General features: G+C 36.5%; 1 protein-coding gene across 1 annotated transcript in view; it reads right to left on the bottom strand.

Annotated features, from left to right (window-relative positions):
* Window positions 1-22,269, bottom strand: part of LOC135217320 (mucin-5AC-like) — a 452,543-nt gene that overhangs the window by 369,885 nt on the left and 60,389 nt on the right. The window contains 1 exon segment of the mRNA XM_064253110.1: window positions 3,197-3,511. Coding sequence (XP_064109180.1) covers window positions 3,197-3,462 — 266 coding nt within the window. The 5' untranslated portion in view covers window positions 3,463-3,511.

Raw genomic sequence — 22,269 nt, 5'->3', positions numbered from 1 at the left:
AACTTGCTGATAACTCTTTTAAGGGATCACTGTTGCCTTTAGAGTATCGAGTCGTATTTTTGTTATGAGACTTCAGGTATCTGGATGGAGGGAGGTAAGTTTCGAATTCCGTGATTGATAAGCGTAATAGCCGGGTATGTGGAACACTTTATGACAATAATATATATATATATATATATATATATATATATATATATATATATATATATATATGTGTGTGTGTGTGTGTGTGTGTGTGTGTGTGTTTGTGCGTGTGTGTATGTATGTATATATACTATAAATATATGGAAATAAATATATATATATATATATATATATATATATATATATATATATATATGCTTAAAAAATCACAGTAGATGCACTTGACTTCAATAAATAAAAACGATTGCCCACTTGATTACGATGGCGAGGATGGGTCTATTTCAGCTCTAATAAATATATAAATCTGAAAACGACAGGTATATGTAAGTACGAGAGAGAGTAGACTTTTATCCCTCTCATGGTCAGGTCGACAAGGTGACCTCGTCGTGATTATGGTATCGCGGGTTCATTTCCTGCTACCGGACATCATGATTTCTTACAAAATATTTTTGGAGTTGGAGCTCAAGGCTTGTAGTGACGAGCAAAGCATTTGATATATATATATATATATATATATATATATATATATATATATATATATATATATATATACATACAGAGGATGAGTCTTTGATTTTTTTTGTACAGTCATAGTATGAATGGCAGCTTGTTAATTATCATATCTTTTGCTCAAGGTGCGATAAGAGAAGAATTGTGTAATCAATCAGAGGTGAGAGATTTCGGAGTTCCAGATCACCAGCTAAACCGTAGATACCAACCGGGTAATCACTGAATCTAACTGTAGCCTCTAACTGAAACATCGACAAGAAGAGCCTGACAAAAACATTTGCTGAGAGATTCCCCCTGAACCTGTATGGAATGGAATATCGAGGTTAGGCCAAAGGCCAAGCACTGGAAGTTACGAGGTCATTCAGCGTTGGAAAGGAAATTGAGGGTAGGTAGGTTTGAAAGGCTTAACAGGTGGAAAACCTCGCATTTGCATTATGAATCCGTTGTTAGCAGAGGGTGGGTAGCAAGATGGAAAAAAGATAATATGAAAGGAGGAACTGCAAAAGGAAGTAAAGGATTGCAGCTAGGGACCGAAGGAATGCTGGAAAGAACCTTTAGTAATGCCTACAGTGCAACCCCTGGATTCGTGATATAGGCAGTTTTGACAAACATATAGTTCACCCTGGCCAACTCACTTCAATACACGGCATAAGAGAATTGGCAGGTGTTCCTAAAAATTGAATGTGTCCCCCAGGGTATTATTATGCAAGCTGGACAGGGATCTGTCACATTGTTACGACGCGACGTATCATAGACGGCATAAGTAATTCTGCCTGAAGGCTCCCATACACCTACTGCCATGTAGCCCACTTTTTATGCAGGACACGAGCAACTGCAGCAGAGTCGCAAATGGGAACAGCAGTGCCAATGGCAGCCGTGTACGCCGGCAATTTGCCGTAGCTTCTGCACTGGAAATGGGCCTACCTGTGATTACCTCATATATGCATATATAGATTTATGTATGAAAGAAATGATCAAGTAATTATATTCTTAATCACTAAGCCGATAAAGTTGTTTGTTTTCTCTGGAGCATCCTCGTCATTTTGATTTTTAAATATATCTAATAACTTTCCTAATTTCAAAAAGGAACTAGTGTTTCATGTTAATTCCTTTCTTGCTCACTTGTTTATTTGCAATAATCGATGTGCAAGGTTGTTGTTCTTGGGTTTCGATGTTAATAAGGTATTTGGCCTCTCCCGTACTGCAGCTCCCTGTGTTAATGTGCACCTTGAAAATGTATGAAAATGACGTGATAGTACTCGGAAATTGGCTTTTTCCTTTTCTTGTCCTTGTGGGAGACGTCATTATATTTCTGTTTACTCGGTGAGTAAGCCTACAATCTACTTTGCTGTTGTTGTGGTTGTTGTTGGGGGGTAGGAAAGAAACCTAAAAAGGTCTGAAAAAAGTGTTACGTGTTGAGTTAAAGATACAGGAATTTTAGGATAAGATATTTAGGATTTATTTATTAGAATGAAAATGCACAAAATAAATAATGTGCATGTTAAACAGTGTAAGAAAATTATTTCTTATAAAATATAGTGTATTTATTTTATTTTTCGTTGGTGAAACAAGGCTCCATTTGACCTATAGATTTTAGTACGTTTTAATTTACATTAAACGTTAGGAATATAATGTTTACAATTTATGGGTGAGGGGAAAATCGTGTACGCATACCGAGTAAGCTGGAGGTCGAATCACGCCTTGTTTCCTTTGAGATGAGATGAAATTAGATGAAATAGCGCCCGTAGGTTTTATGCAAATCACACACACACAAATACTTTCAAGGAATGATGACAATTTGGGAAATCTGGAGATACCTAGAAGCGATCAAAAGAGGATGACCTCAGGTGAAAGATAGGTCAGGGAATTTCAATATCGTTCAGTCATGCTACAGGAATGGAGGTAGAAGTAGATGCAAACCTGGAAAGAGCTGCATATGTAGATAGAAAGACTAAAAGGCATATGGAAAGGAAAGGGATAAGCCTCATATGTTCATGAAATAATCCACAGTACAGGTTAGTGAGCAGAGTGCGTGTACGGGTGTTTGACGAGCAACTGATGAGCCTCCTGTAAAGGAGCAGATGAGGGAAATATGAAACTTATCGGCACTGGAGGGTTTAGGGAACACGACGCAGTCTTAAATAGATATGAAGACCTATATATATTGCTCACTGATGTTTTAAAATCTCAGCTGCTTTGGGGATTTTATTAGGTCAGATATAGTGTAGTTCCTGACCAGATATGTAGAAAAAAGTCTGGAGAAGCGTTTACAAGATATTCAACTATTTGCATTTATTTCGTGTTCTTCGTAAAAGTTGTCTTATATATTTCCAAGTTGGAAACAGTCGAGTATGATTCCCATAGTCCTAGGCGACTGAAACAGCATTTTGTGCCCATGTTTGGACAAAGGTGCCTATTCGCTTATATTACAGGGTTACCGAAATTGCTAGTATGTCAGGAGATCGCTGAAAATCTTCCATGAAGAGAGAGAGAGAGAGAGAGAGAGAGAGAGAGAGAGATAAAAAGTATAAAGGGAAGATACCTGTTCTTGTCATCAGCAAAATGAACATTTCCTCCGCCTCTTCTTTCCCCTTCGTCACTTCCTCGTCGCCCGCCGGAGGAGAACTCTCCATTCTCCGCGCCCGATACGAGTGTGTCGCTGCAGATGCTGCCTCTTCGATTGTTCAGAATGCCACTGCTTGCACTGCCTCTCCTTCCTCCCACCACCAGCGTGACCTTTGGACCCCCAGAACCCCCCTGAGGGCCCAAGTGGTTCATTGCAAGGACACCAACTGTAGGGCTCGACATTTTGGCAATGCCTGGTGCCACCAATTGAGGAGAGCCAATGAGAGTTGACCTGCGGGAAGACATTTCGACTATTACTCTTTCGATGAAGATCTAAGTCTCTTATATACATAATGTAACATAAATGCTTGGGAATTATACCCCCATATGCATGAAAAGTATATATACTATATCTCACATATCGTATATACACGTATGGAATTCCTTTATGGGCAAAATATTTCACATACCAGTTATTTTTTTAGGCTTAAAACTGATCAAGTGGTATTTTGTGATCATTACATTTGTTTTATGGTAACATGCCCTTATTTTATTAATCACAATGAAAAGAAAAAGAGTTAAAATCTTGACGTGTGGGTTAGTTTTGATTACACTTTTTGGACATGAAAGTAATTGTCAGAATAAAACGCTCTCTCTCTCTCTCTCTCTCTCTCTCTCTCTCTCTCTCTCTCTCTCTCTCTCTCTCTCTCTCTCTGTAAAATAGTTTGTGATGTCAGCAGTACGTAACTAAACTGAATTTTTGCACTAAACTGAGGTTTTGGCACAACAAATGCGATGGTTTCTCAGTACCGGAATGATGATGAAATAACCAAACTCAAACGATTATATAATACAGTATTCTAGTTTACATTTTTACTGTATTTCACCTTTTTTTGACGAAAAGATAAATGAAATCATGTTCACAGGGTATACACGTACACGTGTGCACGCGTTCATTTAATAGTGTCTGCTTGGCTTTGTCTACCCTTTATATGAAATTTGGTCTTTAAATATTTTTACGGTGATTAGAGAGGAAACATATTTATGATGATTAGATGGAATATTGTTACGGTGATTAGAGATGAAATATTTCTATGCTGGTTAGAGATGAAATATATTTATGGTGATTAGAGATGAAATGCTTTTATGGGGATTAGAAATTAAATCCTTTTATGGTGACTAGAGATTAAATATTTTTATTGTGATTAGAGATGAAATGTTTTATGGTGATTAGAGATGAAATATTTTATGGTGATTAGAGATGTAATAGTTTGTGGTGATTAGAGATTAAATATTTTATGGTAATTAGAAATTAAATATTTTGACTGTGATTAGAGATGAAATACCTTTAAGGAGATATGAGACAAAAGATTTTATTACGATTAAAAATTAAATATTCTATGGTGATTATATTTTTGTACAAATTTTTGCAGTGATCAGAGATGAAATATCTTGTGTACTGTCATGATATGCGCAACAATCATACTTAGAGCCTACTAAACCTGTAATGAAATACTGTAGTACCGTAAATCAAGCAAAGCAAATATAAATGGCAACACGTAGTACTAGATACATAACCACACATTCATTCGATGTCGTCGTGAACTTCCTGGAGTTTTTCTGGTTACGTGTTTTTATGTTTAGGATACAGTAATTCATGTCTCATTAAAGGATATGTAGTACAGTACTGAGATACGAAATATATATATATATATATATATATATATATATATATATATATATATAATATATAATATATATATATATATATATATATATTATAATATAATAATAATTAATAAAATAATAATAATAAACACACTTAAAACATAATACAAAGACTCATCCTAATAGCCAACATACACTTATAATAAAATTAACGAAAAAGAACCCACATTGCTAAGAGAATTAACATTTCAAGTGAAGGGAAGAAGACGAATCACTTGGAATGGTAATTCTCTTCGCACTGTGGGTTTTTTTTGTGAGTTTTAGTATAAATGTATGTGCTATTAGGATGAGTCTTTTTATTATGTTTTATGTGTGTTTATTTTTTTACAGCTGTGATGATGGCGATGGACCCCGAAACGTCGCTTAATAAACCTTTGTTAAATTACCAGAAGACGTCTCCTTTGCTTCTTTATGATATATATATAATATATATATATATATATATATATATATATATATATATATATATATATGTGTGTGTGGTGTGTGTGTGTGTGTGTGTGTGTGTGTGTGTGTAACTGAATCATGAAAATTTGGAACATGATGAATGCATAAATAAATTCAAAAGCCATGCAGGAAAGTGAAACAAAGGAGAACTGCGAGGCCTTTCGACTCAATATTCTTTTCTTAAGTAAAGGACATTGCATCAAAAGGCTTCGTTTTACTTCTTTGCTTTACTTTCCTTTTGTGGTTTTGCCTTATATATATATATATATATATATATATATATATATATATATATATAGTATATATATACATATACTATATATATATATATATATATATATGAATAACTTGATCACGAAGTATATAAAACGTGATGCTATGTATAAATAAAGGTTTTTGCCACGAAGAAAAAAAAATCAAAAGCGAGATAGCCAAGTACTTTCGGTCTGGTTCGACACTTTACTTAGGCACAACTGATCTTACAAAGGAAAAACATAGTCAAGGTAGGCTTAATATCCAAACTGACACTACAAGATTAGCTATAAGGTCGATTTCACTCTACAGAAACGAGGAAACGCCTGAGGGCAGCCACACCTTGGAGGATACACACGCGATCAACAGACGATTCATCCAGAAAACAATACATTTTGAAAAAAACGGAGGCATATACAACTTATTATAATGAAATTTACAAAGATTTTCCCAAAAATTTATTAATGAAAAGACGAGAAAAATATATATAAATATATCGAGCAAGAGAGAGAGGGAGAGAGGAATATCGAGCAAGAGAGAGACAGAGAGAGAGAGAGGAGAGAGACGAGGAGAGAGAGAGAGAGGAGAGAGAGAGAGGTGGGTAATAACTATTATTACATGTGTGGGACTAATTTATTAGTAGTTCATTTATTTTAAGGTCCTTCATAAACATCTTACAATATACGGGGGTCCAAATGGTACATTCCCGGACTAAGATTTAGGTTGTTTTTATTAGTGATTTGTATAATTGCTGATTCCAGTAAATTTCTTGAAACATAATCATTAGATCTCGCAATTGCAGAGGTATCACCCCAATTAATACAATGAGATTTTTCACTCAGATGGATAAACAATGTTAATGTAGTGTTCTCTTATAACAATACCATTAAAGATATGCTAATTAAGAATAGTCCCGTAACAAATAACAACATCATTTACAAAATTCCTTGTAAGGATTGCCCATCGTTTTACGTTGGTCAGTCAAGTAAAAATTTATGTGTACGTATTAAGCAGCATATGTATTCAGTTAGAACAGCCCAGACTTCAAATGCACTGTTTATCCATCTGAGTGAAAAATCTCATTGTATTAATTGGGGTGATACCTCTGTAATTGCTAGATCTAATGATTATGTTTCAAGAAATTTACTGGAATCAGCAATCATAATCACTAATAAAAACAACCTAAATCTTAGTCCGGGAATGTACTATTTGGACCCGTATATTTGTAAAATGTTTATGAAGGACCTTAAAATAAATGAACTACTAATAAATTAGTCCCACATGTATATAGTTCATTTTTCTTCATCTCTCTCTCTCTCCTCACTCTCTCATCTCTCGTCTCCTCTCTCTCTCTCTCTCTCTCTTGGGTCGATATTCACTCTCCCTCTATCTCTTGCTCGATATATTTATATATTTTTTTTCTCATCTTTTCATTAATAATTTTTTTGGGAATATTTTTGTAACTTTCATGATAATAAGTTGTATATGCCTCCTTTTTTTCAAAATATATTGTTTTCTGGATGAATCATCTGTTGACCGCGTGTGTATCCTCCAAGGTGTGGCTGCCCTCAGGCGTTTCCTCGTTTCTGTAGAGTGAAATCGACCTTATTGCTAATCTTGTAGTGTCAGTTTGGATATTCAGCCTACCTTGACTATGTGTTTTCCTTTGTAAGATCAGTTGTGCCTGAGTAAAGGGTCGAACTAGACCAAAAGTTGCTTGGCTATCTCGCTTTTCATTTTATTTCCTTCGTGGCAAAAACCTTTATATATATATATATATATATATATATATATATATATATATATATATATATATAGATAGATATATGTCATATCACATTACCAGTCCTAGGAATTGAGAGGGTCGATGGTTCGCGCCTGTCGGCCGGCAATTCTATTATCGCTTAATGAATTCCCCCTTGGTTAAACATACATGAAAATATATTAATTCCGGGGTAGAGCGAATTAGATATTAAAGAACATTTGTAGCTCGATATATATATATATATATATATATATATATATATATATATATATACATATATATGTATGTATGTATATCTACTTTTTTCCCACCGTTATCCCTACATCAAGGGGTCGGTTGCCTGATGCTCCTTCTCCTCCACTGCCTTTTATCAAAGGTATCATCTTCCGCCAAACCTCTTCTTTCCATATCTTCCTTCACTTTATGTTGCCATCTAATTCTCTGTCTTCCTCTTGATCTTCTTCCTCAAACAGGTTCCTCCTAAGCCCTCTTCACTCCCTCCTCATCATCCATCCTCAACACATGCCCCTACCATCTCAATCATGTCTCTCTTACCACCTCTGTAATCTTTACTAAGCCTGTCCTTTTTCTTATTTCATCATTTTCCAATCTTTCAAGCAGCGATATTCCCATTATCCACCTCAGCATTCTCGTCTCTGTTCTCTTCCTCTTTTCTTCTCAGAGCCCATGTTTCTACTCCATACATTACCACTGGTCTTATCACTGTGTTATACACCTTGACTTTTAGCTTGATTGGCATTTTCTTATCACATACCCCTCCAGCTACCTCTCTCCACTTCCACCATGCAGCTTTTATCCTACTGTCAACTTCAGCCTCACATCCTCCCTCTAGGCTGAAAGTAGATCCTAAGTATTTAAACTATTCTGTCTGTTTTATAATCGAGCCTCTTCTTTCTTGTATTAGTATTCTGTCTCTACCTTCCCTACTGCTCAGCAAAACTTCTGTTTTATTTACATTCACCTTAAAGATAACCCTCTCTAAAGATCATCGGCGTACAACCATTTCCACAGCTCTTCATCCCTGATCACTTCACTCGACATATCCATGACCAGAACAAAGAAAAATGAACTTAATGCTGACCCCTGGCATAATCCAACACTAACTTCAAAGTTTTCTGTTTTCCCAATTGCTGTTATCACTTTTGTGCGCGTTCTTTTACATATCATCTCGACCAGCCTAACCAACTTTTCCAGGACTTTCCTTTTCCATAAACACCAAAACATTACTTCTCTTGGGAGTCTATCGTATGCTTTCTCTAGGCTCCCTCTAGCCTCTTTTCCTGAAGCTGTCTTACTATGAAGGGAGCATCCACCGTCCCTCTCATCTCATGAATCCATACTGCTGTTTCCTGATCTTTACAATCTCTCTTAACCTCTCATCCAGTACTCTTTCTAAAACTTTCACTCCATACCCTGTTAGTTTAATTCCCTTGCAGTTACCACAATCCATGACATCTCCCTTCTGTTTGTGTGTGTATATAGTATATATATATATATATATATATATATATATATATATATATATATATATATATATATATATATACCATTAGACTCTAATCCCAATCCCTCTTCACATATAGCTTTTAATAAATCCAGCATCCATTTCTCCGCCTCTGTACCTAGTAATTTGAGCATTTCAATTTGGAATTCCGATGGACCTGGTGATTTACCATTCTTCATTTTCCTTAATGCTCTCTTCACTTCTGTATCCTGTATCTCCCTCACTGGTCCCTCCACCCTCTGTGCTTCCCCCATCTCTTCTCTCTCATTTTCAGTATTTAACAGATGTTCAAAATACTCTTGCCATCTCTTCTTAATGTCTTCCTCCCAATACAATATATTTCCATCACTATGCTTGATGACACCCATTCTACCCATATCCTGTCTCTGCCTTTTCCTCAAGTTTGAACTCTTATAGATATCCTTTTCTCCTCTCTTGTTTCTAGTCTTTCATTCAACTGCTTGGCCGCTCTTCCTATAGCCATACCTACCCTCCCCCTTGCCTCTCTTTCCTCTTCTGTGTACCTTTCTTCTGCAACCTGTGCATGCCTTACTTTCCAGTCCTTAAATGCTTTTGATTGTCTTTTAATTGATTCTTGCACCTCTCCATTCCACCACAACTTTTGACACTCCATATCAGATGGTTCTTCCCACCAGTTCCTCTGCTTCCTCCACACATATTTCTCTCATGTCTACCCAGATATTTTCCACTCTATTACCCTGTCCAAATTCTATGTATATATATATATATATATATATATATATACACACATATATAAACATACCTTAATTGTAGCTCTCTCTCTCTCTCTCTCTCTCTCTCTCTCTCTCTCTCTATATATATATATATATATATATATATATATATATATATATATATAGAGAGAGAGAGAGAGAGAGAGAGAGAGAGAGAGAGCTACAATTAAGGTATGTTTATATATGTGTGTATATATATATTATATATAAGATTAATATATATATATATATATATATATATATATATATATATATATATATATATATATATAATATATATATATCTCCCTCACTGGTCCCTCCACCCTCTGTGCTTCTTCCCCCCCATCTCTCTTTCTCTCTCATTTTCAGTATTTAACAGATGTTCAAAATACTCTTGCCATCTCTTCTTAATGTCTTCCTCCCAATACAATATATTTCCATCACTATGCTTGATGACACCCATCTACCCATATCCTGTCTCTGCCTTTTGTTTCCTCCAAAGTTTGAACTATTTATATATATATTAATAGACTAATTATATATATATATATATATATAGGATATAGAGAGAGAGAGAGAGAGACGAGAGTAGAGAGAGAAGGAGGAGGGGGGATGAGAGAGCGAGAGAGAGAGAGAAGAGAGAGAACTAAGGTATGTTTATGTATATATATATATATATATAGATATATTTACATCGAAGCCTAATGCAGTAATATACACACTCCTTCACTATTTTATTTATAATATATGCGTAGGAACGCATATTCCCGAAAAATGAGTACCGAACCATCCTTAAGGAAGCTTGATGTCATATCTTAAAAAACTAACTATTGAATCTTCTTAGATTTAATCTCATTATATATCGCACACCCAAATTACCTGAAGGATACTTTTTTGAACTAACCTAACCTAACCTTACCCAGGGGCTTTTGCACTACCAGTATACATCTCGAGAATTACAAATGAAAAGAACTTCATTTTCGGAAGATTGAAATAGACGAGTCTCTTAAATAAGTTTACCAAATTTATGGCATAAGTAACAGTTCATAACCATTGCTTTTAATTAACAACCAATTAGATAAGAACTAACATAAACAAAATCAAGTATGATGTAATCAAATGGACAGGAAACCCCTGTTTCACGATTTCAAAAGATTTTACTTTAACATAGTATGTTAGTTTACCTTTGCATACCTGTTTTACATATATGTACTAAAAAAAATAATAAGTTCATTAATGCATTCGTTTCTTTTAGCAACAAAAAAATATTCTACTAATTTTTTCTCCAGTAGGCTCAATCAGCTTATTCTAAGAACGTTAACATTATAAATGGCGGGACAATCTTTTTTCCTTTTTTACACATATTACGATGATGATATAACAAGACCACAGTACAGTATAAATGGATTCCTTAAGTATAATAACACTTTCACTACCGTTACCTTTATCTTCAATATAGCTATAATGGCCTTATTTGACTACATTAATGGGATTAAAACCAAGGTAGGCTGTGGGTAAACACGGTTAGGTTACTTACCTACTGGACTGTCATTTACAAGAGAAAAAAAAAGAAGGGGTTGCATACTTGAAGCAACGGGCTATAAAAATGGTGGGTGCAAGTCATAAGGCTTGGTTTTTCCCTCTCCTAACCTAATGCTGCTTCTGCCTTGCCTCTCCCTGCCCAGGTAACCGCTGCCCCAGGGGAGTCTGGTGGTTTACCCGGTGGCCCAATCTACCTGGGCCCCCCCTCCGGATGAAGGACCTCCTGCAACGTTGCGCCAACCATTGCGGAGATTGAACAGAATTGCAGCCAGGAATATTAATATGGGAGAGGAAATAACCTAGCTGGAATTAACTGCCCTCTTTCGTCGTCACCTGGTCCATAAACGAGCTAACTACCGGTGTCGACAATCTTCACCGACTCGTTATATTGTGTTCAAGTTCACGTCTGTACTACATGGTGTTTAATCATTCATATGGACTGAAGATGAAGCCAGAAAAGGGTTCGAAAGCTTCATAAAGTCTTTTTAAATTATGCACGAACTCTTAACATTTATTATTATTGTGGACCCCTTAGAACACAATATATATATATATATAATATATATATATATATATATATATATATATATATATATATATATATATACTCTCGTGATAGAGAGTTTTCCCAACCAAAAAAGAATAGTATTAACATTCACTGTTGCCTATCGCTCTATTAGTCTTCTAAGTTGACGTGTAAATCGCAACTTTGCTCGACTGTTATATAATTAGTAACAGACGTGACTGAGTATTCCCAGTCCTTACCGACGCCCTGCCTCCTCTCTCCAATTTTCATGCGGGCAAGTGCTAGAAATGATCAAATAAAAAACTCGCCGTCTCTCTCGGTTCCCCAGCGCAGAAAACCCTTGACAGCCCTGCAACTTTTGAACGAAACCTTCCTTGTCCAAAAATTTCTTGACTGTCCCTTCCTCCAGCCATTACCTTCCTTCCCCTCAACTTTAGCATTATAATTCATAAAATGAAGTTTTGAATTTGTTATTCGCCTTTAACATTAAACTGATATTGTAATCCAAAGGGTTGTCAATCTACGATTCATTACGAGCGAAGCGAAGTCGTTGCTGGGAACTGGCTCATTTTCGGCTGCCCGACCCGGCCCTTACGCTCTTCAAATGCTAATATCTCCAAAAGTATTGAAGATAAAAAAAAAGTTCTTTCAGCGATAAAACCTTACATCTTTCAGTTTAATCCCATATAACATTTATTTTTAAAATGTCATTAATTCCCATTTAAATGATGTTTTAATTATTGCATTATAATTTTCTCAATATTGATGATTTCAGCTTTACAGTTTTCTGGAATACTACTATGGGTTTCTGAGGCAGTGCAAGCACGTTTTTCGGAAATAACTCTGTAACGAACACTCGTATCAGAACGAGATTTTGCTTTAGTGTATTACACCCAGTGCCGTGATTTATAAAGGTATCGTGAATCACTAATTGCAAAGAATAAAGACACTTGTCCCTGTACCCAGCGGCAAAAACTCCATTAGCCAGAAATGGATACGAACACAACAGTAAAGAGCTCCGCCTACCCTCTCCCCCCACCTCCTCCGCCACCCCCGTCCTTCTTCCTTCCCTCACCTTCCCTTCTCCCTCTCTCTGAAAGTTGCTTCAGCTTAAACTTATTTTGTATGATTTTTCTATCTATCTATTTATCAAATAATATACATTGTTGTATATATCTAAGATCCAGTTGGTTGTTAGATGTCGGTGGACTGATTTATTTATGCACTGATCCGCTCATCTATCTCTCTCTCTCTCTCTCTCTCTCTCTCTCTCTCTCTCTCTCTCTCTCTCTCTCTCTCTCTCTCTGTGGTAGTGGTGCCTACTGTAAATGGTTATTAGAGAGAGATATGTGAATGTATGGCAGAGCACTAAAACGATAGACACTATGATTTATGGTAAAGCGACTGTTATGTGTGCATCACCATAATCAAGGGTTTAACTCTAATGAATGTCCGGTCGAAAGGCTCAATTATTATTTGTAACACAAAGTAACTATAACCAGTTACCTATTCAAACCAATCTGAAGGCAATTGGCGACTTTTTCATGGCTAAAAAGTTGAAAAGTTGCGTGACAAACGAATTTCTGCAACCGTGCCGACAGTTAAGTTCCGTGGTGGCCATATCTTCTTCACCTTCGTAATACAAGTACTAGGTATATTGCTGATACCCTGAGTCCACATGAGGATTACGAAGAAGGTAACCAACCACACGTATAACAGTCGCTTTACCATAAATCATAGTGTCTATCGCTTTACTGCTCCACCATACATTCAGATATCTCTCACTCTTATAACCATTTACAGTAGGCACCACTACCACAGAGAGAGAGAGAGAGAGAGAGAGATGGGAAGCCCCCCCCCCCCCCACGAGAGAGAGAGAGAGACGAGAGAGATGAGAGGAGTGGATCAAGTGTATAAATATATAGTCAATAGGCAGGTAACAACCGAGTGAATCGTTTTAGATATATCCACCGATTGTAAACTATGTCTTAGATAGATAGATATAGAAAAAATCATAGAAAGTAAGTGTAAACTGAAGCAACTTCCAGAGAGAGAGAAGGGCAGGTGAAGGAAGGAAGGACGGGGGGTGGCGGTGGGGATGGGGGGAGAGGGTAGGTGGAGCTTTTTACTGCTGTGTTCGTATCCATTTCTGGATAATGGAGTTTTTGTCTCTTGGTACAAGGACAAGTGTCGTTATTCTTTACGACTAGTGATTCACGATCCCTTTATGAATTTACGGCACTGGGTGAAATAAACACTATAGCAAAATCTCGTTCTGATACGAGTGTTCGTTTACAAAGAATGCCAAAAAACAAAAAACGAAAATGCTTGCACTGTCTCTGAAACCCAAAGTAGGCTTAGTTGAAGTGACTTCTCACCTCTGCTATAAAGAATCATTTCGCATTGTACCGTTTGTCATACCATTAGCAGTTTGATGTTGCAAGACTCTTTGAAATACAATTAACGATAACGTTTATGTAGCGGATTTCCGAGATACCTAGTTAACCCCTGGATGGTTTAACTTGAAAAGTTCGTGAGTTATCGCCTTTAGGGCGGCACTCGTTGGCGAATAATCAGAAAACGTAAACATTTTATTGAGTCCCCTGAAAACTGGTGGAGATTTCAATTAGAGTTCAGCCAACATTTTCGCCCAACTGCACGTATGAGAAAAAGCTACATGTGCCTGTGGAGCCACGATTCAAACATAGTTGCTAGAGGCCTATAGTTTGGAAATGCAAGTTCTTCAAGTATGTAATGTGGCAGATATTGCCCAACGATGAGGTATTATAGGCTCTGAGGGAACAGCATCCCAAAATTCTTAAACATACGTGCGATATCTGTCATACTCATACATGCAACGCATCACTTATGAAAAGAACAAGTGTCAAGTGCTCCAAAAATATCTATGTGCATAAACGAATATATAAAATAATGATCAATCAATTAGAAAGATGCAGAACGTTCTTTTTCAATAGCTTCAGTATCCTTGAAGTAAAACAGTTGTCACCACCACATAAGTAACTGTTATCCAGTTTCCACTTAAAGTGCTTCTCAAAATTTGCTGTAGTGAGAACAGGAATGCTGATCCAAATTGCTTTAGTGCTTTCAAAAGCAACCTGACGATAAACATTCCACTGAAATAGTGCATGCTTCCTCAAGGCACTGACTGATAGGCGGCTGGGAAAGGGAGTTTGCTTTTCCTATTCGAAAAATATCTTTCTTAGCATTACTTCTTGCCTGCCATTTACCTACAACATTACTTGATGTATTTTGGCAGTTTTACAGCATTAGCTCACAGCAGATTGGCAGAGTAGTTCTCTTTTTAAATATCTTTTCGAACAATTCTTGCCAAATTCTCAAATGTTTCCTATACCTAAGATTAGAATTTGATGAAGTTTCATTCAGACATATTATTCCATCACCACCTGTTTCACATTTATCAACGACAAGTAAAATACTGTGCTACCTGATTTTGGGCAACATTTTGTTGAGCCAGCGGCATAACCAGGTTTTTTCTCCATGGTCCAGTCAAGTCCTTTTGGCCCTTTTTAGCCCTTGCCCTTTTAACATGTTGACTGGCAAACTTGTTTTAACTTTTGCCATTACATAATTCACTTAGTTTACCATAAATTCAGTATCAAAAAGACCGAATTCTGAAATTCAAAGTTTATAAAGTAACTTCTTTATTTTGTTCTTTAATCTTTAAATTTATTCTTCGGAACTAAAATGTTCCATAGTTACGTTGGGGGCATTCTACAGACTGTTTTTTTTACATAAATTCCTGATAACATATGCTCATTTCGGTTTTTTAGCCGGACATTTCTGTCTAGAAACATGTATAAATGTCTCATTGTAAAATCTCATAGCAGTAATTCACTACTCACCGAATCCAACACTCCCATGCTGTTTTTAAGCAGTACGAAAATCCAAATACTGAACTTAAGCGTAAACCTTCCGATGATAAAACTAAGACTAAAACATCCTTATAAGTGTTGTGGAAAATTCTCAAGAGTTCTTTTAGGATTCAGGAGAATATCTGCTGTAGACTAAACTTTTACTGCTTAAATGCCTGCTTCATACGAAGGGTGCTGAGGAACGCTCTACAAGGACTATGAACTATGATCTAAACACTTAGACCTGAGAAAGCCCACAGTTATGGAACTTTTCATGGCCTCCCTAAACATACAGATGCACATAATATTGACTTCGCCTAGTTTTAAAATGGCGGTCTTTCATAGCAAAAACTAACAATGTTAAATAGATCACTTGAAGGACAGGGAATGTCACGTGACTGAGCTCACTAAAGTGGTCAGGAGCCAAATATAAGTCTTACTGACTTCTAAATGTCAGGGTAACATGAGCAAAGTTTGATGACTTCTCTGTCTCTTGGAGAGCAAGTTTCTCTTGCTCTGATTCTGTTTTCCCAGCCTCACCAGCAGGTGGTTACTCCAGTTTCTCGATCAGGTGGCTTTTGCGAAGGGCCTTCCTCAGTCCCCCAACTCTTGCACCTTCAATACCAATCTCTTGGTTGCATTCTCGGCTCATGGAACTGGTTAACATAATTGCTTCTTCAAATGATGTCATTTCCTTACAGCAATTGTTATTTATTAGGTCTCTCGTCTTTAGTTTTTGGCTGTTGCTCTCATGACGTCACTCAGAGGGAATGAATATGAATCCTTAGGATTCTTGCAAGTCAAAATATTACCAAACAACAGACAACTTGGAATGAAAGAATGGGCTCTACACATACAACAATGCGTCAACGATGAAATTGGTCACCATTCTGTAATAAAAATGTAGATCCAGTCAGTGTCTTCCTCCAGAAAATTGAAACATATTCTCGATATATCGGAATTGTAGACATTTCTTACTTGACCATTAGTCACATAACTTCTTTTTCTCACACACACATCGAACAAATGCTTGATCTTCGAAATTTTGGATTCATAAGGATTTAAAATTATTTTTAAACTTAAGTTACTAATAAAAACTAAGACGTGCACCAAAAATATCGATATAGACTGATACTTTTCTCGAGATGTGTGAAATGAGATCTATGATCGTCACAGTCAGCGTCAGTGTGACCAGGAAGGAGGAGAGTGAGAGAGAAATGGCTCCTATGCAACTCCCTGATGCTCATCCTCCTCCGAAGCATCCAGTGAGGAGCCTCAACCGTCATCAGCATTGACACTGGAAATATTGATATTTACCCAACCCTGATACGTTGCCGCTACTGCTTATTGTTCAAAATGCAATATTCTGAAGAGGAATGGGAAATCTCTTCCCCTCTTGATAAATATTAGCTGTTGCTTCTTGAACATACGAATGAATTCTCCAGTCTTGCATTGTTTTATTAGCATTTTCCCCAAGTCTAATAGCACCTTCATCTGTTAAAGTCAGTATACAATGGGCCCTTTTCTGCATTGTTATATGCAACTATATGCATAGACAATACACCTTATATGCAATTAATACTTTATACATACAATACTTTATACATATATACATATATATATAATAATTATATATATTAATATATATATACATATACTAGACATATATATACATATAAGATATATATATATATATATGTGTGTGTGTGTGTGTGTGTGTGTGTATATTTATATATATGAAACCTTATCCCGAGCAACTGAAATATTGAAAGTGGCAGTAGCTTTATTTGTATTTTTCCTTTGAAGCTACTCCTGTCTCGTATTCGTACACAGACTTTAGTTATATATATATATATATATATATATATATATATATATATAGTATATATACTATATATATATATATATATATATATAAAGTGTGTATTTAATAACGAAAAGCTGTTTCCTCTAACAGAAAGTAGTTTCAAAGATATAAGAAAACAAAGGTCACTTTCACTTTCATATCTTAATTATTCCCCAGTCGAGAATGAATCATTGTGCATAACACTTCTCCATATTCACTTTAATCATTTTACATAGAAGACTCAACATCTTAGTCAGTTCCCCAATACGCAATCGCTATTCACCTTTACTTTGCAAAAGTTCCTCGTTGGACGAGTAGGTTGCAAGATTGACAACCGATCTCAGGGTCCGGGTTCAATTCCCCGCTCTGCCAACAAGGAATCAGAGGAATTTATTTCTGGTGATAGAAATTCATTTCTCGATGTGGTTCGGACCCAACAATAAGCTGTAGGTCCCGTTGCTAGGTAACCAATTGGTTCTTAGCCACGCAGAAATATCTAATACTTGGGGCCACTCCTAGGAGAGCTGTTAATCAGCTCAGTGATCTGGTTAAACTAAGATTTACTTAACTCTTTACTTTGCAAGCAGTCTCTTTTTGCCTAGACTTTAAAGTCCTTTCATTCATATATTCTTCCATTCCATTTTTCAGTTCGGCGTTCAGTCCCTTTACATTGCTTGACCACATCAAAACCCAAAAGATCTCAGAACGGCGCTCTCGGTTTGCGCAATTCAGGTGTATCTTCACACGTCTCGCCTTTGCAATATCTTTCATTCATATTCAACAACGACACTTCATTTCAAGGAAGGATAGTGGGTTCAACAGTCCCTTCGTAGGCTATACTTCCATTTTGGTGGCCATAGGTGCTCTCTTCCGATACAGACGTTTAGCATACGCATTGCTACATTTCTTGTTTTATCCAATTTACTGAGCCGTTTCCCGCCTCCCAAATATCTGTCGCCTGTTTCATTGCTTTCATTTGCCATAACGCTCATGTGGTTACATTCGCTCTAGACAGAGCAATCTCTCTTTGTTTTCGCTTCAGTATCAGTACTGTATCATTTGCAAACCTTGGCTACTCCAACCAGTTTCCTGGCTCAGCTTTGCATCTACATCAAATGCGGTTTTTCAGTCGATCCGTGAAAATTTAACAGCTATGAATGTACAACACAAGTTTGTCTTAGAACCACACTTACACAAACCAGCCACCCTCTCGTCTTCATGTTCTATTAGACACCTTCATTCTTAAATACTTTGCATCTCTATCAGTTTTATATCAAATAGTTTTCTCGCTGTGCATGTGTTAACACCCCCTAACTACACCGACACCCGCCATGGGGCTATTACTCACCTGTCACAATGGTAGCGTGGGCCATCCGGAAAGAATATAATTAATACACTCAGAAAGAACTCCAAGTTAACGTAGGCAACTGATTCAAACTCAGAGCTACAAAAATAAATTTCATTCTGGGAAAACACACACACACACACACAAGCAAAGCTCTGTCAATCAAGGAAATCTGGATTAACTAGATCTATGACAAATTGAGATACCTTACAGAGAGAACGGATTGTTCTCCAGCAACACATGGGGAACTGAGCCAAATCTAGAATCTGTAAAACCACACTCATACAGAAAATGAAACACCTCCATTCGAGCACTAACATGTTCATTCTAAAGATAAAAGGCCACAAAGTAAATATAGTCGCTCCGTATTTTTCCTCCAGTAATCAAATATTTCCATGGGGCCTAATCAAAAGGAAGCTCCTGTCAAGAAGACATGGCCCCATTAGAATTCAACATATGAGATGTCAAATAGAGAGCAAAATGCATGATAAAATACCCACAGTAAAGAATAAGTTCACTCACTGCATTGGCGCATCTCAAAGTGACTACCAAATGGTAGCACGGACACTGTGTATGGCCATCCTCACAGTTTCTTGGACTTTCACCCACAACTCCAAGAGGACCAAGTTCTAAAATGATCGTGAACTACAATTCTATAAACACACCTCAAGCCAGGTCAGATGCCATAGACAAACGCATGAACTCTCTGATAAGAGGGTATGACGTCATTGACACGCAACGAATTCGGTTAAGGAAGATTCCATCGCGTCAACCATAACCTGTCATCCAAGTGACTAACACGTCAAGCAACACCTGACCACCATGCCCTGGTCACACTGTTTCCGCCATCCGGTCATGCCCAACAGCCATGTTTCGAGCAGCGTGGAACGACCCCTGCGTCCTGATAATTGTTTCCATTTCGAAGAATGTAACGTCAACGTATGAAACTGTTCGACACATCCACTTTTCGATTACCCGAACTGAGACTGCAAACTTTTCATAGAGCAGCAATGAATCATCTCGAGAACTTCATGCACACGTATAAATTGTGGATAATAAATATCTGCCCTATATGCTATACATAAGTGTCGCATTCACATCGCCATTATTCTTTGTACCGCCCTTTCCCTAGCAGTCCTGTTTCTGTCATTTATCTCGCTTTTACGGTTCAAATCACACACACACATAGTTTTATATATAATATATACTATATATATATATATATAATATATATATATATAATTATATATATTATATATATATATAGATATTATATATATATATATATATATATATATATATATATATAACCATGTGAAAATTTTGAAAATATTTTTAACTTTAGAAATTATTGATTACAATATGCTATATCTTACCTCTTAAAATCACCTTTAACATGAGAAGAAATCAAAGAATGTTGATCTAGTCTTTCGTCGTGTGAAGCTTTCTCACCAGAAAATGTAAAAGTCATATGTCACGGTTCCCATTTTACGAAGATGGTCTACAAAACGGCAATAGTTATTGACAACAACCTTAGGTCAAATGATTGGGAAACTGTGATTTTGGGAGAGCCAGTTCTACGCATGAAAGCTCCCAGTTTCGGTGATTCAATATTCGTTTACAACTTGGAAAGATCTTAAACGGAAATTTCGGTTTGGAAGCAATGGGCATGCCAACTGTCGTGCATAGTACCAAAGTTCTTGTGAGAGGTTGAGAAGTTACACATGTAGAACAATTCACAACTGGTTAGTTGAAGACATTTTACACAGCTAATGAAACAAGAACTAAATTTATCCTCACACATACACACACACACCCACAACACACACACATATATATATATATATATATTATATAAATATATATATATATATATATATATGATATATAAATAAAAAATTACCCCAGGAGGGAAAGCTTAATAAATAATATATAAAATTCCATGTATGGACTGTCCCTCTTTTTATGCCGGTCAATCTAGCAAGGGCTTAGAAGTAAGACTCAAACACCATAAATATTCTGTCAAAACTGGGTAAACATCCAATGCAATATTCATTCATTTAAGTGAAAACAACCACCAGATAAATTGGATTGGCAGTTCAGTAATTGCAAGATCAAAAGATGTCTCATCACAAAATCTTTTAGAACCTGCCATTATACAACTTACTTCCCATGGTAATTTCAATGTCAGTTGTGGCTTGTTTCATTCAGATCCTCGTATATATAGCATGTTGAAGAAAGAGACCTCAAAGATACAATCACAGGCTTAAATGCAAAATTAGTTGCCTTACGGATATTTTATTTGTATAACATATGTTTGATATATGTTTTGTGAATAAGTTTATCTTGCGAAAAAAAAGTTTTTTTTTACCAAAAGTTTAAGTGTGGTCAGTTGCCAACCTGTATAATCCTTTAATTGTCTTGTCCCTGTGTCTGAGAAGTTGGATTTAATCTTTTTGTAAACCTCTTAAATTGTACCCCTGTTTTGTTTTTGGAGGTTACTCATTCTCCAGGTGTGTTGGATTCTAGGTACTTATTTTCCTTATAATCCATATCTGTCACTATACGACCCTTCCTTGTCCACTCAGTTTCTAATGTATGTCATTCTGCTAAGTAAAGGACGTTGAGCCGAAAGATCTTGCAGCTACTCCATTGTTTCACTTTCCTTCGTGGCTTCTACCTTTATTTATGCATTCATCACGTTCCAAACTTTCGTGATTGTTATACACACGCACACACGCACATACGCACGCAAGCACGCACACACACACACCACACCACACACACACATATATATATATATATATATATATATATATATATATAATATATATATATCATGGTCATGTTCCAGTGACCTTTGTATCATCGTTAGTATAAACTTTGTTGTTAAATTGACCTTTTATGACAATTGAGAAAAACCCGCAATTGGTTACCAGTGTGCTCATTTTGCACTTTTCTGATAAAGAAGAAAAATTTAGCGGACTGTTTCTTTTCATCATACCACCTTGTTAGGTCCTAACCGGTTTCTGCTTTGTTTCCAAGACACTGACGAAGGACTGATACGTATTGTCAGAAATCACATGTATATATACTATAGAGACGGTACGTATAGACGAGCACACAAATAGTTTGAGACTACGAATCCACACCAGACAGATGTCAGAGGGGGTGTGGCTACAAAATTCATTGGTAGAAATAGCAACTTATACAGAGGGGGAGTGGCTACAAAATTCATTGGTAGAAACAGCAACTTATACAGAGGGGGAGTGGCTACAAAATTCATTGGTAGAAATAGCAACTTATACAGAGGGGGAGTGGCTACAAAATTCATTGGTGAAACACACTTATGCAGAGGGTGAGTGGCTACACAATTCATTGTTAAAAATAGCAACTTATACAGAGGGGGAGTGGCTACAAAATTCATTGGTAGAAATAGCAACT

This window comes from Macrobrachium nipponense, chromosome 7 (assembly GCF_015104395.2).
Source record: "Macrobrachium nipponense isolate FS-2020 chromosome 7, ASM1510439v2, whole genome shotgun sequence".
Taxonomy (NCBI): Eukaryota; Metazoa; Arthropoda; class Malacostraca; order Decapoda; family Palaemonidae; genus Macrobrachium; species Macrobrachium nipponense.
Note: the sequence above shows the minus strand (reverse complement) of the source record. Positions and strands in the feature narration are given on the sequence as shown.